The 26934-nt window shown below is 37.9% G+C and overlaps 2 protein-coding genes across 11 annotated transcripts in view; one reads left to right on the top strand and one right to left on the bottom strand.

The window, feature by feature from the left end:
• Positions 1 to 26934, bottom strand: part of LOC106880192 (mitochondrial tRNA methylthiotransferase CDK5RAP1) — a 52828-nt gene that overhangs the window by 25170 nt on the left and 724 nt on the right. For 2 of the 10 annotated variants that reach the window (XR_016237768.1, XM_089338885.1), the window contains exons 2-8: positions 16410 to 16513; positions 14164 to 14293; positions 11995 to 12123; positions 11030 to 11111; positions 6571 to 6691; positions 5102 to 5335; positions 4396 to 4549 (exon numbers count right to left, since the gene is read on the bottom strand). Coding sequence is in view for 6 of the 10 variants with exons in the window: in XM_089338885.1 (XP_089195011.1) it covers positions 4396 to 4549; positions 5102 to 5335; positions 6571 to 6691; positions 11030 to 11111; positions 11995 to 12123; positions 14164 to 14293; positions 16410 to 16487 (928 nt within the window). In the remaining 4 variants the exon portion in view is untranslated. Of the gene's footprint in view, positions 1 to 4395; positions 4550 to 5101; positions 5336 to 6570; positions 6692 to 11029; positions 11112 to 11994; positions 12124 to 14163; positions 14294 to 16409; positions 16514 to 23019; positions 23175 to 24552; positions 25675 to 25748; positions 25983 to 26934 lie in introns of those variants that run through there. The other 8 variants (XM_089338884.1, XR_016237767.1, XM_089338882.1 and 5 more) reach the window with 8 other exon arrangements.
• Positions 26013 to 26934, top strand: part of LOC106874080 (threonylcarbamoyl-AMP synthase) — a 50340-nt gene continuing 49418 nt past the window's right edge. The window contains exon 1 of the mRNA XM_089338901.1: positions 26013 to 26346. Within this exon, the coding sequence (XP_089195027.1) occupies positions 26244 to 26346 (103 nt within the window). The 5' untranslated portion in view covers positions 26013 to 26243. The remainder of the gene's footprint in view (positions 26347 to 26934) is intronic.

The following is a 26934-nucleotide window of genomic DNA, read 5'->3' on the forward strand; positions in this document are numbered from 1 at the left end:
TCTATATATATATATATATATATATATATATATATATATATATATATATATATATATATATATCTATACATATACGTGTACATATACATCTATATGTATACATATACATCTCTCTCTCTCTCTCTGAAAGTATCTGTCATTACAGTATCGAAATGTGATTGTTTCAGTTAGTGGAATAGTTTCATTTTTAAAGTGAAAGTATTTGACATGAGTGTTTTTGTTTCACTTTTGACACGTAATACTTAAATAGTGGAAGAGATATTATGTTGCCGTGTGCTCAAACTCTGCAAGAAGTTAAAAAAATTTTTTTGACTAAAACACAACTGGAACCCTAAGTAAGGCATGTGTAAAATTTGAATGAAATTGGTTGCGTAGTTCTCGAGTTTTAGGGATTCACACAGACAGACACACATTCTCATTTTTATATATATATATATATATATATATATATATATATATATATATATATATATATGTATATATGTATATATATATATGTACGTATATATATATATATATATATATATATATAGGCATGCCTGCCACAGCGCTGTGGACCAGTTTAACTTTTCCAGGCGTCCCCGTTGTCTCAACATCTCCCCCAGCTGAACTGTCAGCCCTTCGATCTCTCCGACGCCGCACTGACATCATTATAAAACTGGCCAACAAGGGTGGAGCTGTGGTGGTATGGTGCGCGGACCTCTACAAGGCCGAAGCTCTCCGCCAACTTCAAGACACCTCCTTCTATTGCTCTCTGACTTCACGACCAGCTACCAACAGACTGTGTCCTCCACTATCCATGAGCTCATCTCCTCCTCTCCCGTTCTCCCCCCCACCGCCTCCAATCTCATTGTCCGCACCCCCACCATTTACTTCTTCCCCAAGATCCACAAACCTAACAACCCTGGCTGCCCCATTGTTTCTGCCTGTAACTTCCCCACCGAGCTTATTTCCAAATATCTTGATCATGTCCTTGCCCCACTAGTGGCCTCTCTCCCTTCTGACATCCATGACACCAACCATAGTGGCCCTCTCAGACATGTTCTTGGCTGCTCTGATAGCCCCCCCTTGCTAGCTATGCAGATGACACAAAAGTCTCTCAAACAATACAAAATCCTGGAAATATTGCACATCTGCAATGGGAGTTGGACGCAATGTACAGGTGGGCTGAGGAGAAGAACATGCAGTTTAATTCCAGGCCCTACGCTACCAACACACAAAGCTAAATGACATACAGATAGGATACACTGGCCCAGGAGGAATTGAAATCCCCGAATCAAAATCAGTGCGTGACCTGGGCATTGACATGAGCAATGATGCATCTTTCCAGGTGGATATTACCAATTTGGTAATAAAATGGAGACGGCTGACTGGCTGGATTTTCCAAACTTTCAAAACAAGAGAAAAGGAGACATTGGTGATCCTCTGGAGGACATATGTACTCAGCCGCTTAAACTATTGCTCCCAAATATGGTTTCAACACAATAAAAAAATCAACGGCGGAACTCGAAGCAATCCAACAGACCTACACCAAGAAAATCGTCTCGATGCAACATGTCAGCTCTGGGAAAGACTCAAAGAATTAAAACTCTTCTCCCTGGAACGAAGGCGGGAGAGATATGCAGTGATATACATCTGGAAAATCCTAGAAGGCCTTGTACCAAACTTTGGCATTGAAAGTTATTCAAACTACAGAATGGGGCGCCACTGCATAGTGCCAAAGATCCCAACATCGCCATCAAAATACAGGACCAGATACTGCAACAGCTTGGGCTTCAGGGGCCCACAGCTCTTTCATATCCTTCCAAAATGCCTGAGACATGCATGGTGTGGATGTAGGTGTCTTAAATGGAGTTGCATGAAACAATGGTATTGCATTACCTCTAGATATCCTTGTTGCTTATTTTGGTTTTATATATATATATATATATATATATATATATATATATATATATATATATATAACAAATAGTAAATGAGTATATGCATATATACGTACAGGTATGTGCATACTGACATCCACCTGTATGTATAGGTGCATATCTGGGTACAGGACATTGCAAACAAAACGTAGACGAGAAAACACACAAGCCACATAGAGAACATTCTACTTCATCAGCTACCCCCGTTTTAACACCAGCGTTTCGAAGAGCTGGGCAGGACGCATCGTTAAAACGGCTCTTCCCATGGACCGCAAATTAAATTTGTATACACAAATTAAATCTTGCCATGGAGGAATGTAGTGGCGGACAAAAAACAAGACAGGAAAACAAACAGAAAAGGCTTTACAGCCAGACGAGAAAAATTATGTGTGTATGAACACTGTGAGGCACAAACTTAAAAGTAGGGACGAAGTAGTTCGCGTGTTTGCTCGGCGATAGCCAAGGAAGAAAAGGATTATTGACCGGAAGCATGTGACCATGCCGGTATAAGGGGAAGAAAGAGTGGTAGAGGGAGAAACAAAGGGAGGAAGTAGAAGAATAGGTGAGCAACGAGAGGAAAAGGGAAAGAGAGGAAGTACGAGGGGGAAAAAAGAGATACACAGTAGTAACAGAGGAAGAACGAGAGGGGTAAAGTGAGATACGTAGTAGTAAAGAGGAAGAACGAGAGGGGGAAAAAATGATAGAGGAAGAGAAAGAGAAAGAGATAGAGTAGCGTCGGAAAATATGAAGTTACGAAAACTACTTACAAATTGGAGACGCTGCGTTCAGTCATGTAAAAACAAATAGTAAATGAGTATATGCATATATACGTACAGGTATGTGCATACCGACATCCACCTGTATGTATAGGTGCATATCTGGGTACAGGACATTGCAAACAAAACGTAGACGAGAAAACACACAAGCCACATAGAGAACACATTCATTTTATTATTATTGTTGTATTTTGACCAGAAGATTAGCTATATTTTTGAATAGAATTGATTTTCGATCAATGTATTTTAATCGATTTTATTTTATTTTATTTTCTATTTGAAAATTTGGTTATGAAATACATGTCATTTCATTATTTTAATAATTATTACTTTGTAGCTTATTATAGTTCTTTTTAGTGTATTTACTTATTCAATTTTTCTATATGTGAATGTGGATTTTCATGGATGAATTCAGGAACTGTGGTTCTTTTCTCTAAATTATATATATATATATATATATATATATATATATATATATATATACACACACACACACACACACACATATATATACATACATACTTATAACAGGCTTCTTTCAGTTTTTGTCTACCAAATCCACTCAAAAGGCTTTGGTGAGCCCAAAGCTATAGTAGAAGACCATCACCAAAGGTGCCACACAGTGGGACTGAACCTGGAAAGATGTGGTTGGGAAGCAAACTTCTTACCACACAGCCACCTCTGCGCCTACATACTTTACTATTTTCAACTAAATGTATGAGTCATTTTTTTTTGATATCTGGTAGAAAGAGTCAAAGAAATGGAGAACCACAACATTAAAGTATCAGAGATAATAATATCCAGCGTTTTTATTCTGGTCCTTTGCAGCCAGAGTTCAAATCGTAGTAATGTTCACTGATCAGTTCTTCCTTCCAGGGTTAGCAAAGTATCGCCGAAGTAATAAGAACAATTCTTCTCTCAGAATTGGTTGCAAGCTGGTGGAGAGGCTGTGTAGTTCTAGTTCTCTACTACTATTGCAGTGAGATGGCAGAATTTTTAGTGTGATGGAAACATGCTTAGCAGAATTTCTTCCAGTTCTTCACATTCTCAGTTCAAATACCACCAAAGCCAACCTTCTGGGGTCAATACAATAAAGTACCAGTCAAGGACTGGGAGCAATGTAATCCATCTGCCTACTCTCTTCAAAACTGCTGGCCTTGTGCCAAAAATTAAAAAGAAGTATTATTCTGAGGGTGTTGATCTTGTAGAATTATTGAGGCATCAGAAACAAATGTTTTGCCATATAAGAAACGAATATGCAACGTAACAGCCACTTCTACTGGGCCACAGTCCAAGGAAGCAAGTGTCAATGCGCTGAGCAATAGTTCTAGACATCTAATTACAGATAATTTTAACTAATTATTTATGGCTTTTGAACTGTTTGCTACCAACACACTTGAACCTTCCATTCCTATTTTCATAGAAAACCATTTCAAGTTATGTTCAGAACAGCACTCAAGAAGCTATTTTACTTCATCATTTTACTTACCTTAATTATTTTCAACCTTAGTTTAAACACATGGATAGTGTAACCATAGGTTGTGAATAGATAATTAATGGCTGCAATGTTTCTTTTTACTGTGCAGTTGTTGAAATTATATATTTTTCTATGTCAAAGCATCAAAAAAAAAAAATCAATAAAACAAAATTAAGAATAATGACATATCTCTGAGGTTGCCTTTCTTTTTTTTTTTTACCTGGAATCACATGACGAATATGATGAACAAGATCAAGATAAGCTTCTCTTGTATATCCACGTCGCATCTGTTCCAAGATAAAGTTGTTACCACTTTGTGCAGGGAGGTGAATCTGTTTGCAAATATTGGGCTTTTCTTTGATTAACTGCAACACCTAGATTCAGGAGAAACTCAATTTGCATTGATATAATAACAAATAACAATTCTCTTTTGAAACAAAAAAATTATATCAAATCATTGAAATGGAAGCAAAATGTTTGGGAGGTTAAATATTCTGTGTTCTAGTTTTTTGTTCAAATGACAAAACAAGGTACCATGACCTAAATATAAAACTCATCATGTTAAAAAGGAATGTTCTAGCTTGGTAGTTCTCAGTATCTTTGACTTTTTGCTACACAAGATGAAATAAGTACAATTACTGGTGCACTTAGCAAAAAAAAAAAAAAAAAAAAAAAAAAGTTTTAAAGTTAAAAATTTAGAAAAGGTATTAAAAAAAAACCCATTATTGCTTACTTTGCTTTATTAATCGTATTTGTGTATCCAATGCAAATGATGCATTGGATAATCTAGTCACATAGATGAAGCAATGATAACTATTGCCTTCAGAAGTACCAGCATCAATACAAGAGTAGTTTTATGTACAACTACTTGACCTATTAGAAATAGCAGCCAAATCAACTTTCTATTGAAAATAAACATTTCTTACTGAATCTGGGAAATCCTTTGGATGAGGTGATGTAAAACGGATTCGCATTTCTGGATTTATGGAAGCAACTTTGTCCAATAAGTCAGCAAAACGCAGTCCTCCTTTTTTAGTTTTATATACTGTTTTAAAGCCTGGTGCCATCTGTGTGGGGTTGAGGGCAACATCACTTTGCCATGTGGAAAGGTCACGGTAACTATTCACATTCTGACCCAAAAGTGTGACTTCCTTGATGCCCTGTAACATAAATGACAAAATCATACATACATTCTTTCTTAATTTACTGGTTTTAGCCATTGAACTGTGATCATGCTAGGGTGCCACCTTTAGATATTTTTCAAATTCATTATATTAGCCTCAGTAAACTTCATCCCTGAAGTTTATGGAGGCTAATAAGAAAATATAATGTAACATTGAAGTAAAAAGAAATAATTCTGGTGGAATTAAAAATACGAGATATTTCTGATGGACGATAGAGGTTCTCAACCAAAGATCTTCAGATGTTGGGCCTCACAGAGAGGATGACAGAAGACTGTGACCCCTGGCAGTTTGCTGTGCTTGAGAAGACACATCAAGATAAGTAAATATGTGGTTGTCCTTGCACACAGGCATGTCCCCCTGCATCCCACTCCAGCTGAGCATTCCTTGTGGGCTCATGATTGCTGGTGCCACATAAAAGCACTCATACCAGTGCTGCATAAAAGCACCTATGCTTGTGCTGTAAAAAAGCACCCAGTAAACTCTGTAAAGTGGTTGGCATCCAGCTGTAGAAACCATGCTAAAATAGACATGCAGCTCTTCAGCTGGCCAGCTCCCATCAAACTGTTCAACCCATGTCAGTATGGAAACTGAATCTATGATGATGATGATTATTATTATTTTATTCACACACACAAAGTAAAGGTCAACAGTGCCTTTTAAGTTTCAAATTACTTGCCATCATTAGAATGTGACAGTGTAGCTTTTCAAGTGTCACTCTTTTTTATGGGAGTAGGCTCATCTGATGTATATGCAAATTAGGTGTGACATAAATGAGTTTGAATTAATGTGACTGACATGACACTCAGAAAAAGTGGAAGAGTTCATCAAGTTCATGGAGGACACCCTTTCCATAGATCTCTGAGATGTAGAGGCATAGCTGAGATGGGATTCTCTCAGGAACTCCATCCATAGTACTGCATTGAAGGCTTTTAGTATGAAACAGTGCAAGACACAGGACTGGTTTGAGGTAAGTTCATGCAAGCTCACTGCTATCACTGAGGTAAAGTATGCTGCACCACATGAGCATAAACAGCAACCCACCCAGGCAAACCTGCAAGTATACAAGGATGTTTATAAATATAGGTTGGGATTAGGTTATTAAGGGTTACTGTATTAGGTATTAAGCTATTTTAGCGTTCATACAAAAATGTTTATAAATATAGGAATGATAAGTTATATTTGTATCTATACCCAACAAAAGATGCTCCTACCTGATCTGATAAGATGCGAATTTCTTCCAGGATAGAATCCACTGGCCTACTCCGTTCTCGTCCCCGTGTAAAGGGCACAATGCAATAGGAACACATATTATCACAACCACGCATGATTGACCTATCAATAACAAAAGTGTATTATCTTCAAACTGTAAACAATGATGGGATTTATTAAAATCATTTAAATAATATCTTCATTCAAAAGAGCTGATTTCTGAATAGAGAGAGGACCAAATAAACTGATAAAAGAAAAAAAAAAAAAAGTTCCCCTGAAGGGTCCTGGTGCCTGAAATATCAAGCTTCTATTTTTTTCTCACAAGCAAACTGTACAATTGGAGTAAACCAGTGATGGTCTCTACCAACAAAGAGTGAGTACACATAGTTAAAAAAATAGCAGACAACCAGGATTTCATCATTTTGCAATCTATTTCTATTCATTATTTGCCAATGTACATCATCATGATTCGATAATTTCAAATTAAGATACCAGATGAGCAGACAAGAGTTCGTTTCCTTCCAGTGACACTATGTTGTATCTCTGGGCCAAGATACTCAACTTTCAATTGCCAAAGATGTTTATTTTTAAGGTATTTTATATCACAATTGGTGCACAGTATCATTATTGATTACAGGTTTCTGACAGATCAATCATTACACCTTTGCATATACAATGGTGTGACCAGCAAGGGAGTTATCAGTAACCTAGTGCACACAAGTGCATCAGATTTTTTTGTGGGTTCTCACATTAATGTTCACATCCATAACTGATTATAAACCAGTGAAAGAGGTATACACATGCACATATATATATATATATATATATATATATATATATATATATATATATATATATATATATATAGTTGCGAGTGTGTTTTACTTGAGGGAAAAAAAAATAATGGATTTCGTTTGGGCATGTAGATTCGAACCTGAATCTATGAAATTCCCCTTTAAGTTACAACGGTATTTTCTCAATGAAAATACAATAGTTGACATCTGAGACACTCAACACATGGCCTATGCCAAGCTGATTTATGTCTTTTACACTTAACCCTTTTGACCCCTTCTAAGCCAACAAGAGCTGAAACTAGTTAAAGTTACCTACAGCAGTTTCTCATTGTTCTTGGTGATAAGTCTCTCTATCTATTCTACAATAATTATAAATAATAAAATTCCATAAGCCAAAGGCAGTTCTGTGAAAGAAGTTGACGAGATAAAATGACTACGATCAGAAGATGTCTATGATACTTTCACTAGCTCACTTTAGAATGACAAGTGTCATTCTGTCTTTCTCCACTGCTGCTGAAATGACAGGCAGAATGAAGTATCATTCCGTCTTCCTTCCTTCCTTCTATCTACTTACTGTTACTACCAACAGAAAACAACACCAGAAGGTAGAAAAAGTGACCTCCCTTTTGTTTTGATTGATTTTGAGGATTCACAATAAACCAAGGAAATTGACGACTTCTCTCCAAACACTGGATATTTAATCAACAAGGACTGATTTGAACTCTGATGTGTTGTGACAGCTTTGTGCTGTGAACTCTAGAGTGTTATAACAGCCTTTGCACTGTCAGTGCTAGTATAGTCTACTATGTTGTCAAACAGTATAACCAAGATATTACCTCACCTTTCCACTTGCGGTTTACCTTACATTGAAATGTTACCAAAAGATTTTTATATATGTGTCATCTTCATAGAGGAAACAGCAGTCACATTTTTAAAAGATTACAATCTGCTGGATACGCAACAAGAAGCAGATCCCTGCCATTGATGTGGTGCTGTCATGCAGGAAAAATGAAAGTGTGACAGAGGTGGACAATTCAGGCTTGTACTTTGTTGTCCTCAAAAGGGGTGTCAAACTTCACATTCAGTTTGTAAAGGAAACCAATTTTTCCATAATACAGACATTAACAACAAATTAAACTGCAAACTGAGCCTGAGTGAGGTTTTAGAACTAATATTTTTCTTTGTCATGGCTATACCCATCACCACAGCAGTGACTCTAACAGTTCTTTATCATATGAGATAATATAAGATTCAATTTTTCTTATTTGTGTAATTCCTTTATAATGTATGAAGTGTTTTATCTCTGAAATATCTGAAAGATAAGATAGATAACCCTATTTGACACTGTCATAGACTGCATACTATACTAGCACTGCACTTTCATGTGAGTTTTTGCAATATTTCTTTCTGAATACATATGGACTTGTTTGTTATATTTGCTGTTTTTCCTTTTTTGTAACCATAACAATATATTGTTATGGTTACAAAATGTCCTGACATACCTACCTTAGCCTCCTGAGCCACTCTTATACCTCCTGCTATCACTTGCTACAGTCACCTCTGCCTCATCTCTAACTATCTCCCCTCACACTCTTATGAAGGTAGATGTTTCATAAGAGTGTGAGAGGAGATAGAGATGAAGCAGAGGTGACTGTAGCAAGTGATAGCAGGAGGTATAAGAGTGGCTCAGGGGGCTCAGGTAGGTGTGCCAGGACATTGAGAGTGATTATATGCAGGTAGGTACATGAGGGAGAGTGGAAGGCATGCAGCGAGTAGTGATCGTGGGTGAGAGAAGGCAGATGATGGGAAGATGGGTTGTAGAGAGTTCTGACACAGGGAGACAGAGATTGTGTGTATTTGAGTGGGTGGGGGCATAGATGTAAAGGACATGCCTGTATGGCCATGATTTTATTTAGCTGGGCGTCTTCTTAAGCACAGTAAATTACCAGATGTCTCAGTCATTTGTCATCTCAGTGAGGCTCAACATCTGAAGATCATCTCTCACTACTTCATCCCAAGTCTTCCTCTTCAACAGGTTCCCTCTACAATCAGTGATCAGCACTTCTTTATGCAGCTATCCTCATCCATAAGCTTTACCTGACCATACCAGATGCCTCTTACATGCATTTTTTTTTTCATAAGACATTTATGCTTTATCATACATGCACACTGACATCCAGGAGAGCATGCTGGCTTCATTTCTTTCAAGCTTTCAAATGTCCTCTGTTGTCATAGCCCATTTTTTCACTGCCATGTAGCATAGCTGTCCATACAATCATGCAATCTGCTTTTCACTCAGAGGGAGAGGCCCTTTATTACCAACAAAGGTAGCAGCTCTCTGAACTTTGTACAGATGGTTCTTATTTTAGCAACTATGCCTTCAGAGCTTCCTCCACCACTTTGTTGCCTAAATAACAAAGAACTATCTACTACTTCTAAGGGAGTCTATTTTCCATACATTTCTAGTGATTGTTGTACCTGCATATCTGCATACATAAAGACTACTTTTTCAGTTAACCTTCCTGTGATAGCACTGCACCTCTCATGGCTCCATATCTTGCATTGGATATACTGTATGGAGTTTCTACCAACAACTTTCCTACATATCAAGCAGCCCTATCTCCTTGAAAGGATCAGTGATTTGTTTGTTTTCCTACTTACTATGACTTTGGTCTTCACTAAATTAATTCTAAGGCCCTTTAATTTCAGACCTCCCTTCATCCCCTGAAATTTCTTATCTAATTCTAGTAGAGATTCAACAATACGAACAAGGTCATCAGCATGAAGGAGCTTCAAGGGCAGCCAATCTTGAATTCTTCTGTCATGGCCTGGAAGATTACGATGAACAAGAGAAGGTTGAGAGCCAATCCTTGGTGAACTCCTACTAACACACTAAACTCATTGCTGACTTTCACTTGTACATAGCTTGGACAGTTCTCATCTACCCCTACCTTCTGTATTGACCACCAAATGATGGAAGGAGGAGCCCTGTGAAAGGCTTTCTCCATGTCAACTGATACCAAATACAGAGATTTATTTATTACTAAATGCTTCTACTGCAGTTGCCTTACAAAGAAGATAATATCAGAAGTGCTTTTTCTTGGCACAAAACCAAATTGCATCTCATACAGATTAATGTTCTTAATTAGTTAATAGTTTCAGTAACTTTCATGACCTGTTTCATCAATTTGATACCTCAGTTATTATTTCTGTCTAAGACATCATCTTTAACTTTGTAGCAGTTGACTATAATGCTGCTACACCAGTCATTGGCTATGACCCATTCTTGGACAACCTGATTAACTGTACGGTTGACTAGGCCATGTACCACTCTGCCAGATATTTTAAGCATTTCAGCAGAGATTCTTGATGAACCAGGCACTTTCCCTGTCTCTATATCTTCAATTGCTTTTAAACTTAAAAACAATTTTATTTTAAAACAACTTCCAATGCAAAGTACAACAGTAATTTTGATCTCCAGTTCAATACAAAATGTTTGAAAACCACTGCTGTGGTCAATATTCTTACAATATCCTTACAATCAAAACAACTAAATAAAAGACAAGGTCTATGTCAGAAAAAGTAATACAGTGAAGTTTGTAGACATCAAAAGGAACACTGTTAATCAAAGAAGATATATTACTTTAAATAAAAACATTAAACTCACACAAAAGCAGATTTACTGGTGTTATTAATATGAACTGGCATGATATCAGCATAAGTTTCTTCCAAAGACAATAGAACATTCACTAAAAATAAAACAGAAAATTAAATCAAATTTTCAGTTTCCCAAATGCTACAAAATCAATTTTGGTTTCTTTAATCATTAAATTTCAAGCATTGGCACAAGGTGATGAATTTTTGGAGGCTATAACAGTGAAATGCATTGATCCTAGAGTATGCTACTGGTACTTATTTTATGGACTTCAACATTTAGTTTATTACTACCTGGTTTTTGTCAGTTTAGTGTCATAATAATTAATAGTAGTTTCTAATATACATACAATGCCTATGTTATTTGGGGACATTTGTCTAAAATACAATGTCTCTACCAATAGGGTATGCAGTTGCTGATGAGATCCCACCACAAGTGTGGAACTAATCTGGATAACATTGTTATTTCCTGCCCAATAAGCTGTTTACATCTATCTATACATATGGTGTTCACTGGAAATCTACAGACATATTCTATCGTATGGTTTAGCTTTGAAACAAAACACTTATCAAGCAGTAATTTACCAGATAATACTGGTGTGGGTGTGTGTGTGTGTGTGTTCACTTTTCCATGCTTACATAGGTCTGACAGAATCTGTTGAAGTAGATTTTCTACAGCCAGATGTCATTTTCCTACCCCAACCCTTATGTTTCTAAACAAGGTAATATTTCCTAAAAGCTGAATATGTTTTCATAGAAGATTAGAATCAAATGATACTGGTTGTATGACATAGACATTTGTTTACAACTATCACACAATGTCAAGACAAAAAGATACACCCCTTCCATCACCATGCATATATATTTAGCAAGTGTCTTCTGCTATAGCCTCAGGTCAGCAAGAGATGTAGTAGTGGACTTAGTAGATGGAAAGTGAAAGAAGCCCATCGAAGAATAATTGATAGCAGTCTTACTTACCTGCAGTCTGCCCTTCATGGGAAACAGCCAAAAGGTGAGGGAGATCTCGATATGCATCAGGACCACAAACAATATCAACTGCCTTGCTTTGTTCCAGGATCTTGGTTTTCAGCCGCTCTGCCATACATCCTATAACATAGAACCTTGCATTGAAATGCTGAGTTAAATCTCATTATCTTACCATCATCAAACATTAATATTAATATGATACCATCCACTAACTTTCTGTATCAAAACCACTAGTAAACAGTTTTTACCATTTATGTCTTACTGATGTCATCACAACATATTTCTATTTTATCTACAATCATCTCCCATTACAAAGTCGCACCATTAAGTACTGTCTTTACTTTACACTTACCATTCAAGCTCATATCATACTCTACTTCTCCTCTAGAGTCTACACCACTGATTTAGCTATCACTTGTAAGTATGACATGACCATGCCACCATGACCTATCTTTGTTGTAGTTACTATCTGTTAGCATCATATCTACGTAGCAACATAACCTACATCAACTTTAGCTACCACTCATTATCATCACAAGTCATGACAACCCTATTCTAGCTACTGTTGACTACATCACATATTCATACCACCATAACCTACTTCTATTCTAGCTACTATGCACATAGCTATACCCTCATGATCTGTTTTTACCTCTATTAGCTACCATCATGTGCCCATATGTCCATGACCTTCATCCCTATTTAAACATTAAACTCATAATTTGTAAGAAACTATATACAAAGGGAAATAAAAAATTATCCATACTTTCACCAAAACTTTCTTAAAGTTGGCTGCACTGCCTCCTTCAGTGCTTATGTGCTAAAAAGTGGTACTTTTGTGACTATGTAATTGAGGTTTGACCTTGATTGCTCCAGTTTCTTTTCTTTGTGTTACACTGTAAATGTAGTTGCTCTGCTGACAGTGTGCACCAAGGAAGAACAGAGATCAGCGATCTAATTTTTCTGGTCTGAAGGTGTGTCAGGGACTGAAATTGATTGCAGGCTTTCAGTTCAATATGGGGAGTGCTCTACTGTATAGCAGTGTGTATGAGTGGATCAAGAAGTTTTAAAATGGACAGACAAATGTGAAGCACAAAAAAGGGAGCAGGGCACCCATGAACATCCACCACTGACGTGAAGATTCAGCAAGCTTAAGAGAAGGTTCTGCTAGATCGACAAATGACCATCAATGAGATAGTATGTTCACTGCAAATTAGTCATGGTCTTGTATACAAAATCATTCACAAGCTTCACTTTCATGAAGTCTGTGAGAGACAGGTACCAAAAGAGCTTACTGAAGTGCATGAATACAATTGCATGGAAATCTGTCAATACCTATTTGACCACTACAATGATGAAAACAAAGCTTTTTTGGAGAGAATTGTTTTAGGAGTTGAGACCTAGGTCCATCACTGAGCCAGAATCCAAAAGGGAGAGTATGAAGTGGAAACACTTGGAATTGCCAGCAAAAAAGAAATTCAAGACTAAACTTCTGCAGAAAAAGTGATGCTAACCGTTTTGTGGGGTGCAAAGGACCTATACTGGACCATTATCTGGAAAAGGAGTCTACAGTCACCAATGTAGGCTACAATGAAATGCTGGTCAACAAACTCAAACCAGAAATTCACACCAAACAATGAGGTTTATTGTCAAAGCAAGTGTTGTGGCTGCACAACAACGCATGTCCACATACAGCCACTGACTGTTGAAATCATTGGAAAACTGAGTTACTGAAACATCCTTCATACAGTCCAGATCCCACCCCATTTGACTATCACCTCTTTGGACTGCTCAGACATCCTTTACAAGGTTGTTGATTTGCTATGGACAAAGAAACACAGGAAGTGGTGCATAAATGGCTGCATGACCAGCCATAAACTTTCTCCGATGGAATAAGCAAGCTTGTTGGACCACTGGAAGAAGTCTGTCGAAAAGCAAGGAGACTATGTTGAAAAATTATGTATTTGTTCAACCCCAGCTTTTGTTTTAATGAATTACAGAAACAAGAGTGCATATAATTTTCAACTTACCCTCATAATTTATTCTCACAGTTCAATATCTTGAGCAACAATTCAAACTTTCCATCTTACATAGTCACATTATATCAAATATTTTCAAAATTCACTTACAGTGGATAAATTTTTTTTTTTTGCAACATACCTAAAATTCCAATTTTCATAGAATTTTTTTTTCTTTTCTTCTTTAAGAAGTTCAAGTATTCTAGACGTTTCCATATCTTAGTTTCAGCTCCCTCTCGAATAGAACAGGTCATCAGGAATGCTACATCACACTGATGGCAAAAATAGATACAGAAAATAAATATAAATACATATGAGGTGGTATCAAAAAATTCCCAGACTAGTTTTGCAGCATGCCAACAGATGGCAGCACATAGTTGCATGCACAGTGACCTTCATGAGGCAGTGTGCCAAGTGACATTGCTGTGTTTATTTTGCAAGTTGTGAAATTTGTGCTTTTGTGATCATGTGTATGCTGTTATTTGTGATTTTTGTCATGGACAGGAAGTTGGAATAAAGAGCCAACATGAAATTTTGTGTTAAACTTGGAAAGTCAGCTACAGAGACATTGAGCATGCTTTGGTAAGCTTACAACAATGAGGAAATGGGTTGTGTGAAATGTTTTGAGTGGCACAGGTGCACAACAGAGCTGCAGCTCAATCAAGAGCATGCTCATCATATTTTTCAATATCCACTGTATTGTGCATTGAGAATTTGTACCCCAGGGCCAGACCATCAATCAAGAGTTCAACTGCAGTGTTTTGAAGCAGGGCATTCAGTGAAAGTGACCAAATCTGTGGAGCGTGAAGAATCCAATTCTTCACGATGACAATGCACCCTGTCACCAAGCTCTCCTCCCTCGTGAGTTTCTTGCCAAAAACAACATGGTATCACTTCCGCACCCACCTTATTCCCCAGATTTAGCACCTGCAGACTTCTATCTTTTCCCCAAGATGAAAATGCAGCTCAAAGGTCACCGTTTTAACACCATTGTCAAGATCAAGAGCATATTGTAGCAGGTCCTCACCTTGCTAACAAAAATTGACTCTCAGGCCAGATTTCAAACGTAACAGGAATGCTGGGACAGGTGTATTGCTGTGCAAGGTGACTATTTTGAAGGAGATGGTGTTAAAACTTAGATAAATAAGTTATCTTTTATTAAATATAACTAGTCCGGGAACTTTTTGATACTACCAAGGAAGAGTGTGAGATGTGTATGTTTGTGTGCCTCTGTGTGTGTGTGTGTGCTAGTGCATGAGTACCATAAGGATTACCAACCTTAAGGATCCATAAAACTAATTTCATTTTGAGAAGGAGTCATAAAGCATTATAGATTGATTATTTATTTATCCAGGGATCATCACAATGTTTCTAATACCAATCAGTGATTAACCCTTTAGCATTTAATCTGTCCATATCTGGCCCAAATATTCAATCTGTATTATGTTAAAAACTGACCAGATCCAATCTCTCACACTTACCCTACAATGTTATTCTAAAAACATACAAATGTACTACTGAAATTTTGAAGCTACAGGATATTGTGTAATTAATTCAAAACAACGTAAATAAATAAGTAATACGTTTGACAAAGAAATCTGAATGTTAAAGGGTTGTAGGAGCACTATTTCCTCTTGGTGGAACTGTTATCCATCTCTGCATGATTTGGTAGTGTAGTCAACCTCGCGCACAGATACACATTGCTGCCTATTACAAAGTCGCAGAAAATTTTAATCAGTCCTAGCCAAGCCTCCAAGAAAGTCAAACATAATTTGTCATGTTACTGTCAGAGCTCAACTCCTCCATGTGGGCAATATTGAAGAAAGAAACACTCTAAAACTAAGTAACTATTTATGGACTGTTCGAATATTTATCCTGCTCACATTTTACAATATACAGTAACAGTAAGTGATAAAAGAATCGCTAAATTCCTTAGTAAAACTTTTAAGCTTAGAGAAGTAACTCTTGTTCACCTATTTCAGTAATAATATGGCACTGAAACCTCTTGTGGTTGCTTTACCTGCTAAAAATAGCAACCCAAATGCTTTTAAATCAGATCCCAAGGCTGGATGTTCAAGAACCCCCCAAAAAAGGCAGATTTTCAATCCTGGGATCATGTTGATTCCAAAAAGGTATAATATGTCTATGCAGAGCAAATGTAGACTGAGATACAGACACAATGGACAGACACAATTTCACTTTTATTATATAGATATTTACAAAATTGATATCAACATAAAATTTCAATCAGTTTAATATTCAATAACTATCAAGAGTCTTTTTCATGAAATTTGTGTGATTTAAGCTTAAACAGACAATAATTTATGTACGGATGCATTTTTAGATGCCATTAAAAGAGAGAAGAAAAAAAAAAAACATTAGACTTACATCTTTGATATCAAGACTTCTTTCAAAATCCTCCTTCTTCAATATTGACCAGACAATTTCTGTATCATTAACATTCATCTGACAACCATAGGTTTCAAGATAAACTGCAAGGACAAAATCAAAACTAAGAGAGTTAATACATCATAGGAATATACTATAGATGCGCACACACAAACATTTAAATTATCATTTTCAATTTATGTCTAATTTCATTGCTGGCCTAGGTTGGATGGGTCGTCACCAGTCTGAGTTGGTTCATATATGGAATTATTAGCCTCTTTCCCTCTAGATGGATTCAAGAACCCTTATCACCATTTTTGGTAAGGTTTCTGTGGCTGCATACCCTTCTTATCTCTACTTTACAAAGTGTACTAGGAGTAATATTCTGTTGCATTGTGGCATAATACTCAAGAGGTTGTCACATTCTCAACCAGACTAAAGGGTCCTTTTGATTCTGTTATCTCCAATTATTCACCAAACAACTTGCGAAATGTACTCTGTAGATTTTGTTGTGGCACAAGCATGAATGAGATTGCCCTATGCCTCACAAAGCCTAGAAGTTCTCATTATTCTACTTTGTTTCCATTTGTCCAGCAGAACAAACAAGTGATGACAGAAGGGCCAGCTTGAATGCATAAAAGGAGTAAAAGTATGATAGGAGAAAGAGTGATTGGATGAGATGATAGTAGAAGTAATGGGAGAGAGAGAGAGAGAGAGAGAGAGAGAGAGAGAGAGAGAGAGAACAAGAGCAATAGAGAGTAATGGATGTCAAAATGATTGACTTAAAGGAGAGTGAGTGAAGGCTGGTAGCATAGAAAAGATGATGATAGTGTGTAGGAGATATGAACAGATCTGATGTTATCTTTCATACATAGGTATGTTGAAGGGAGTGGGAGGTAGAGTGATTTACAATAGGGACAGAATAAACACTGGTTCAATAGCATAGGGAGTGAGTAGAAAAGTGTAAGAGAACAACGATAGAATTAGACAGATTTAATGCCACCCCTTTTTGTAGAGGCAGCATGGTATAGTGTCACATGGATTGGACGGTTTGACATGGAGCTGTCTAAACTCCAATTGTATGTTGTGGCATGGCTTCTACAGCTGAATGCCCTTCCTAATGCCAACTATTTGACAGAGTGTGCTGGGTGCTTTTTGTGGCACTGGCTCAGGGGCATTTATGAAACACCAGCAGGAGTGCTTTTTATGTGGCACCAGCACCTGTAAAGGACTAGCCCGTATGTATGGATGACAGTGATTTTATTTAGCTTGGCATGTCTTCTCAAGCACAGCAAATCGCCACAACCCTTGGTCCTTTATTTTCTCAGTGAGGCCTAGCATTCAAAGATCCTTTCTCACCACTTTGTCTCATGTCTTCCTGGGTCTACTCCTTCCACAAATTCTCTCAATTGAAGTTTGGCACTTCTTTAAGCAGCTGTTCTCATCCATAGGCATCACTTGACCAACAGTCTTCTCTCTTGCACATAATATCTGATGCCTCTTACAGTTTTCTTATTAAACCATTTACACTCTGTCATGCATGCACACTGACATTACCCATCCAGCAGAGCATGTTAGCTTCATTTCTTTCAAGCTTTCACAAATCCTCTATAGTCAAAGCCCATGTTTCACTGCCATGTAGCATAGCTGTACACAGGCATCACACAATCTGTCTTTCACTCTGAGGGAGTATTCTTTGAATTTTGCCCAGTCTGTTCTTATTCTAGCAACTACAATATTAGAACTTCCTCCTCCACTGCTAAGTTGATCGCCTAGGTAACAGAAGCTTTCTATTACTTCTTCTGATCTCCCCAAGCATATGAGGGAGTCTGTCGTCTGTGCATTTTTAGTGTTTATTGTACCTGCACATTTGCCACACACAAAGTCTATTTTCTCCGTTAACCTTCCTGTGATACTGTTGCACCTCTTATGTGTCCAAAGCTTGCACTGGGTACAATGTATGGAGTTTCTATCAACACACTTCTTACATATTGAGCAGGGCCATCTCCCTGAAGGGACTTGTGATTTGTCTGCTTTCTTACTAAGACTTTGGTTTTTGCTAAATCAACTCCATAGTCAACTGCTACAAAGGTAAAGGTGACGCTTTAGATACAAATAATTACAGAGGCATCAAGCTTTTAGATCAGTTTATGAAAGTTACGGAGATGGTCATAGCCCAACTAATTAGGGAGCGAATCAATTTGGATGAGATGCAGTTTGGGTTCGTGCCAGGTAAAAGCACCACTGATGCCATATTTCTAGTGAGACGGCCGCAGGAGAAATACCTAGCCAAGGATAAACCTTTGTACCTGGCTTCCGTTGACATGGGGAAAGCTTTTGACAGGATCCCCCGATCCCTTATCTGGTGGTCAATGAGGAAACTTGGGATAGAAGAATGGTTAGTGAGAGCTGTGCGAGCCATGTACAGAGATGCTGCCAGTAAGGTGAGGGTTGGAAATGAGTACAGTAATGAATTCCAGGTAGAGGTAGAGGTAGGGGTCCACCAAGGTTCCGTCCTCAGCCCCCTCCTATTTATCATAGTCCTCCAGGCGATCACAGAATAATTCAAGACAGGTTGCCCCTGGGAGCTCCTCTATGCTGATGACCTTGCACTAATTGCGGAGTCACTATCAGAACTAGAGGAGAAGTTTCAGGTGTGGAAGCAAGGACTAGAATCGAAGGGCCTTAGAGTCAACCTAGCTAAAACCAAAATCAGTATGTAGAAAAGGAGTAGGTAGTAACTCTATAAGATGTACCCGGTGCAAGCTATGGACACATAAGAGGTGCAGCAATATCAAAGGCAGGTTAACTAGGAAGTTAGTTTTTGTATGTGGCAGATGTTCAGGTGCAATAAACACTGTAAACAAACAGGAAACAACTTCTATCTCATTCCAGGGAGAAAAACTAGAGGTAGTCGATAGCTTCCGCTATCTGGGTGACTAAGTTAGTAGTGGGGGTGGGTGCGCTGAAAGTGTAGCTGCTAGAATAAGAATAGCCTGGGCAAAGTTTAGAGAGCTCTTACCTCTGCTGGCGACAAAGGGACTCTCACTCAGAGTAAAAGGCAGACTGTATGACGCATGTGTACGAACAGCCATGCTACATGGCAGTGAAACATGGGCTGTGACTGCTGAGGAAATGCGTAAGTTCGCAAGGAATGAAGCCAGTATGCTCCTTTGGATGTGTAATGTCAGTGTGCATACCCGTCAGAGTGTAAGTATCTTGAGAGAAAAGCTGAACATAAGAAGCATCAGTTGTGGTGTGCAAGAGAGACGATTGCGCTGGTATGGACATGTGGTGAGAATGGATGAGGATAGCTGCGTGAAAAAGTGCCACACCCTAACAGTTGAGGGAACCCGTGGAAGAGGTAGGCCCAGGAAGACCTGGGCTGAGGTGGTGAGGCAAGACCTTCGAACATTGGGCCTCACCGAGGCGATGACTACTGACCGAGACCTTTGGAAGTGTGCTGTGCGTGAGAAGACCCAGGAAGCCAAGTGAGATCGTTGCCAGTGCCCCTGGACTGGCTCTTGTGCAGGTGGCACATAAGATGCACCATTTTGAGCGTGGCCGTTGCCAGTACCGCCTGACTGGCCTTCATATGATTTTCGAGCGAGATGGTTGCCAGTGCCCCTGGACTGGCTCTTGTGTGGGTGGCACATAAAAGACACCATTTTGAGCGTGGCCGTTGCCAGTACCGCCTGACTGGCCTTCGTGCGGGTGACACGTAAAAGCACCCACAACACTCTCTGAGTGGTTGGCGTTAGGAAGGGCATCCAGCTGTAGAAACTCTGCCAAATTAGATTGGAGCCTGGTGTTGCCATCCGGTTTCACCAGTCCTCAGTCAAATCGTCCAACCCATGCTAGCATGGAAAGCGGTCGTTAAACGATGATGATGATGATGATACACGAAGGAGCCATACCCAATGGCTGGTGTAGCAGTACTATAGTCAACTGTCAGAAAGGTAAAGGTGACGCTATAGATACAAATAATTACAGAGGTATCAAGTTGTTAGATCAGGTAATGAAAGTCACGGAGAGGGTCATAGCCCAACTAATTAGGGAGCGAGTCAGTTTAGATGAGATGCAGTTTGGGTTCGTGCCAGGGAAAAGCACCACTGATGTTATATTTCTGGTAAGACAGCTTCAGGAGAAATACCTAGCGAAGGATAAACCTCTGTACCTGGCTTTCGTTGACATGGAGAAAGCCTTTGACATAGTCCTCCAGGCGATAACAGAATTCAAGACAGGATGCCCCTGAGAGCTCCTCTATGCTGATGACCTTGCACTAATTGCTGAGTCACTATCAGAACTAGAGAAGTTTCAGGTGTGGAAGCAAGGATTAGAATCGAAGGGCCTTAGAGTCAACCTAGCTAAAACCAAAGTCCTAATAAGTAGGAAGGTAGACAAAACACAAACCCCTTCAGGTAGATGGCCCTGCTCGATCTGTAGAAAAGGAGTAGGTAGAAACTCTATAAGATGTACCCAGTGTAAGCTATGGACAATTAAGAGGTGCAGCAATATCAAAGGCAGGTTAACTAGGAAGTTAATTTTTGTATGTGGCAGATGTTCAGGTGCAATAAACACTGAAAATGTGCAGAAAACAACTTCTGTCACATTCCAGGGAGAAAAACTGGATGTAGTAGATAGCTTCCGATATCTGGGTGACCAAGTTAGTAGTGGGGGAGGGTGCGCTGAAACCGAAGCTGCTAGAATAAGAATAGCCTGGGCAAAGTTCAGAGAGCTCTTACCTCTGCTGGCAACAAAGGGCCTCTCACTCAGAGTAAAAGGTAGACTGTAAGACGCATGTGTATGAACAGCCATGCTACATGGCAGTGAAACATGGGCTGCAAGGAATGAAGCCTGTATGCTCCGATGGATGTGTAATGTCAGTGTGCATACTTGACAGAGTGTAAGCACTTTGAGAGAAAAGTTGGACCTAAGAAGCATCAGTTGTGGTGTGCAAGAGAGACGACTGTGCTGGTATGGTCATGTGGCGAGAATGGATGAGGATAGCTATGTGAAAAAGTGTCACACCCTAGTGGTTGAGGGAACCTGTGGAAGAGGTAGGCCCAGTAAGACCTGGGATGAGGTGGTGAAGTACAACCCTTGAACATTAGGCCTCACCGAGGCAATGACTTGTGACCGAGACCTTTGGAAATATGCAGTGCATGAGAAAATCCGGCAAGCCAAGTGAGAGCATAAGCCGTGGCCTATGCCAGGGGTGTAACCATCCCACTTATGTGTACCTTTCCTTCATTGGACACTAAACTCTGCTTGCGAAGACCTGTTGAGGCAAGTGAAATCGAAATCAAATCAAATTCGCTAATTCGATGACTGGCACCCGTGCCAGTGGAGTGCTAAGTGCACCATCTGAGTATGATCATTGCCAAAGCAGCTGACCGGTTTCCATGCCGGTGGCACGTAAGAAACACCATTGAAGCGTGATCATTACCTGCGCCACCTTACTGGTACTTGTGCTAGTGGCACATGAAAAAACATTCGAGCGAGGTCGTTGCCAGTACTGCCTGACTGGCCCTGGTGCCGGTGGCACGTAAAAGCACCCACTACACTCTCGGAGTAGTTGGCGTTAGGAAGGGCATCCAGCTGTAGAAACTCTGCCAGATCAGACTGGAGCCTGGTGCAGCCATCTGATTCGCCATTCCTTAGTCAAATCCTCCAACCCATGATAGCATGGAAAGCGGACGTTAAGCGATGATGATGATGATGTGTGTGTTTATGTATATATATATATATATATATATATATATATATATATATATATATATATATATATATATATATATATATATGCGAGTAAAAATAAATACAAAAAAAGGGGGTTTTTTTTGTATGATTGTGTATAGCGGAATATATTATTTTGTTTAAAGGAGTTCCAACACTGTCTGTTTTTTATGTTTTATTTATATTCCTGCAGAACCAATGTGGGATATAGAATATGGAATATACAATATATAATTTAATATACAATATATAATATAAAATAAAATAAAATAAAGATGGATGGCACCATGAAATAAAGTATTGAATGTAGATGAAATATTGAGTGTTCAATATAAAGGATCAAATATATAAATAAAGATTTTCATCAACAAAGTAATTGACCAATTAATGAATTTCAGCCCCATTTTGGCAAACTTTCGATAAAAGTAGCACAAATGTCAAATAAGTCAACTGATTTATCTATGAATTTGCTCCTTTCATCGAAAGATTGCCTGAATACCTATGCAGTTGCTTGACTTGCTAGCAATAGCAGCCAAATATCCTTCAAATAACATCTTACCATCTTTAAAAACAAATAGATGTAATCCTACATGATATATCTGGAGAGAAATAGAAGCATGGGCATAACTACAGGGTTTTACCCACCAGACTTTGGGAGGTCATAACTTTCAGAAAAATGAATATTTTTTAATGAAATTTTCTATGCATATAGTATTTACTATGTAAAATCCGAATATACAAAAATTTCCGGTGAAAGCGTTTTGGAATGGGGGTGGGGGACAATTTTCGGAAATTCCAACAGAGTTCACTTAAATTCTTCTTAACTTACAGGAAAATTAATATTTATTCGTGAAATTTTCTACAAATATACCTTGATGTATGTACATTTCGAGCATGTAGGAATTTTGAAGGAAACAACTGCAGGTTATTTTTGAGAAGCGTTCCCCACTCGGTGGTGTTTCGGAGCAAGTCGTTCATATTTGTTTCATTTTTCTCTAATATGTGCGTATGTGCATCCGTAGATTTCTAGACAGTGAAGAGAAGCCGTCATAAGAAAACTTTCGTTAAAAATAACATGCACACGATTTATTTTTCTCAATAGAAGTAAATTCCAAAGTAAACGTTTCTAGTAGAGAAGTAGAAGAGAACAGGAGCAAAAATTGGACTATACACGCAGGGTTAAATATAGAAACTATCACAGTGTCGCTTCCCGAAGAATTTTAAAATGTTAGCTTTCCGAAACTTTTTTTTTCAATCTTGCAAAAATACGAAGATTAAGAATAAACAGAAAAAGTACACAAATATATTTTACATAGTTGTCGTATACGTCGGTTTTGTTTTCACATAAGATCAATGAAGAACACAAACACGTACTGAAACAGTGACTAAACTTATGTTATTATAAACAAAACAGACGTATACGACAACTATGTAAAATATATTTGTGTACTTTTTTCTGTTTATTCTTCATCTTCGTGTTTTTGTAAGATTGAAAAAAAAAATTTCGGAAAGCTAACATTTTAAAATTCGTCGGGAAGCGACACTGTGTTAGTTTCTGCATAGAAAATTTCATTAAAACATATTCATTTTTCTGAAAGTTATGACCTCCCAAAGTCTGGGGGGTAAAACCCTGTAGCTATGCCGCATGTATGATACATAAGCTCAATCAGAACAGAGCAGGCATTCCTACACATGTGCGCCCCACCCCAACTTTGTTGCCTCCTAACTTCTAGAAAAATGGATACATTTTAACGAATTTTTCTACAAATATGCTTCAAATGGTATAGATTCTGATATATTGAAATATGTGCTGAAATTCTTTTTCAGAGAGTGGAGTAAGTATTTTCGGAAATTCACACGAGCCGGCTTTGTTTACTCATAACTTTCCGAAAAATGGGTACTTTTTAATGAAATTTTCTATAAATAACTTTCACAGTATGTAGGCCACGATTATATTGGAATTTAATTTGGAAAAAAAAAAATGGTGGTCCTGCGTGCATACATAGACACACATCACATACACCTAGAAAATACAATGAAGGTTCATTATACATCAGTATGAATGTGTGTGTGCTCAATTATTTTTCTTTCTGCACTAATTTCCGATATAATTTGTAATTTACACACTCTGGAAGGTATTTGTAGAAAATTTCATTGAAAAATACCCATTTTTCTTAAAGTTATGAGGAAACAAAGCCAACTTGTGTGAATTTTCCGAAACTCCTCTTTTCACCCCAAGAAAAACATTTTTCACAACAAATTCCGATGTAATCGGAATCTACACCATCTGAGGCGTATTTGTAGAAAATTTCACTAAAAAAAATAACCATTTTTCTGGAAGCTACTAAGAGACAAAGTCAGGTGGGGATGCCCAACAATTAACTAATTATATAAATACACTAACCTTTACGTCGTTGGCCCTTAAATAGAGATTTATGTAAATAAGGTATTTCATCGGTTATTTCTGCAGAGATATTATTCTGTTTAATAATTGTTTCACTTGAATTATTGCATAAGAAGTCATCAATGTTGGGTCCATGCACGAGTTTTTCTCTGAAAGTTTCTAAGTTACTTTTGCGAGGTGATGAGCTTTCGTTAGGTTTAACTGAAGACACACATCGTCTGTAGGGTGGTAATTTTCTATAATGGGAGCTTAAATGTGGTTGGGATTTTCGTCGAAGACAAGTGATGAAGGTATAATTTGTTGACAACAAACGGTTGAAAGATAACATCATTTAAATAGAGCTGACGAAGGACAAGACTAGAGGAGACAGCAATACCAGTCTGAAACGGTGTAAAGCCACATTTTATCGGACTGAAAATAAAGGAGAGAAATAAACCTCAAAGAAACCCATAAGAAAACTAGAATCTAAATAAACTAGTCATGAATTGGTATCTAAAGAAAAAAATAAATAAAACACTTTCCATTCAAAACACTTCAGCTAGCATTCTAACGTGTGACCAGTTGTAATTGTTCGAAGCTTATGATGACATTGGTGTCATCTCTGGGATAAAGTTATAATAGCTTGATGGAATTATTGTAATCTTTAAAATAAAGTTATATTCACTTTCACTTCATTATTATTTTAAAGATAAGCATGATGGCAGAATCGCTAGCACACCGAACAATAACAGTTGCCGGCATTTCGTCCCTCTTTACGTTCTGGGTTCAGATTCCACTGGGACGGACTTCGCCTTTCATTCTTTCGGTTCGATAAAATGAACATAGTCAATATAATCGACTTTCTCTACTATATTATTAAATATCAAAGTCTTTAGTCATATATGTCTACGACTTGGTTACAGTCACACTGTTACTATATCATAGAATATCACTATTTCTTTTTTTAATTTTTACCCCCCAGCCATAGCTCCCGAAATTTCCACTCATTCGAATTTTAAACCAGAATTTAAAATACGGACAGTCCGAATTTTTTATACATTTATTTTTTAATACATTAATACATCCACAACTTGATCCCTGATACTCAGCTTTGTTGTAGACTATCATCAACAATAACTTCAAGATATCAACGTTATAAAAAAGAAAAAATATTCTCTATGTAAAATAAATTTCAAAAACCGGCATCAAAATCTCACCCTCTCCATGGTCATGCTTTCAAATTGAAAGCAGGTTTAAGTTTACTTTAAAACATTTTGTGAGTGTAAGAAATTGGTTTGCCATGAAGAGAAGGAATAAGTATCAACTTCTGAAGATGGACATTTCGTCATATTTCTCTCCAATGAAAAGATCTTCCCGAAACATCAGACTTTTCCCTTTCATCACGGCAAACATTACTATTTTGTTTTCTTTTTCGGAGCCTCGTCTCTGCAATCTTAAAGGAGAGAACGGTAATAATTTTCACCGTTTTATAAAACGGTGGGCAACGTGGGCTCCAGTTTTCAACCAAGGAATTAAATTTAATTCCACAAAACTATTTGTAGAGGTTATAACCTGCCACAGTTCTGTTGTGTGTGTGTCTGAAGTCGTTATTAAAAATATATCTAGCTCTGTAAGACGTACACCTTAGTTCAAGTTGAAAGTATTGTGTAAGCCACAATCTCGCTATTTGACATTTGTCAGTTGTCAATTTCATGAAAATCTGTAGTTTATTATTTGGTAGCCTATTTAAAATTAGTAGAGTCCTGAAACCAGTAAACAAGATGGCAAAAATCATACAACTGGATGCTACAGAAGGTAAGTTATCTTTTATTTTTCTTGAGCGTGTGGGGGGGGGGGGAAATCAGCGAAATTCTGGTTTAAGCACTCGTAACTTTTTATTTTTTGGAACTTTTGCGCGTCCGCGCTAGCTAGTCGTGAGTGGTCGATCCTATTATTTTTAAACTTCAAACTTCATTTGTTTTCTATTTTGATAAATTATCTCTGTTGAAAATTCGGGACCACTCTGCTTTAGTAGTACCCTTATACTCTGTGTGTTTTCAAATGCATGGATATAGGTGTCAAATTTGTTCCAATAACTTTCGAGTGATAGATAGATAGTGAGAGATAGAGAGAGAGACAGACAGACAGACATATAGCTCGCTCCGGCCAGTCATGGTATTAGCTGTCAGTAGTCAAAGAATCGACAGGCTAGCAACAGGCATGCAGGCAGACAGACAGATACTTCACTAGCAGTGAGCACTTTCACTTCTGACGGCTAATAGCATGACAGTGCCAAAATGTTTGCGAATTTGTGTTTTACACGCGAAAATTGAGACGATTAGGAAAAAGAAAATGGTGGACATTGGAATTAGACACTGAGGGAAAATGGCTGTAACTTTTTTA

This window comes from Octopus bimaculoides, chromosome 21, assembly GCF_046866305.1.
Source record: "Octopus bimaculoides isolate indiv1 chromosome 21, ASM4686630v1, whole genome shotgun sequence".
Lineage (NCBI taxonomy): Eukaryota > Metazoa > Mollusca > Cephalopoda > Octopoda > Octopodidae > Octopus > Octopus bimaculoides.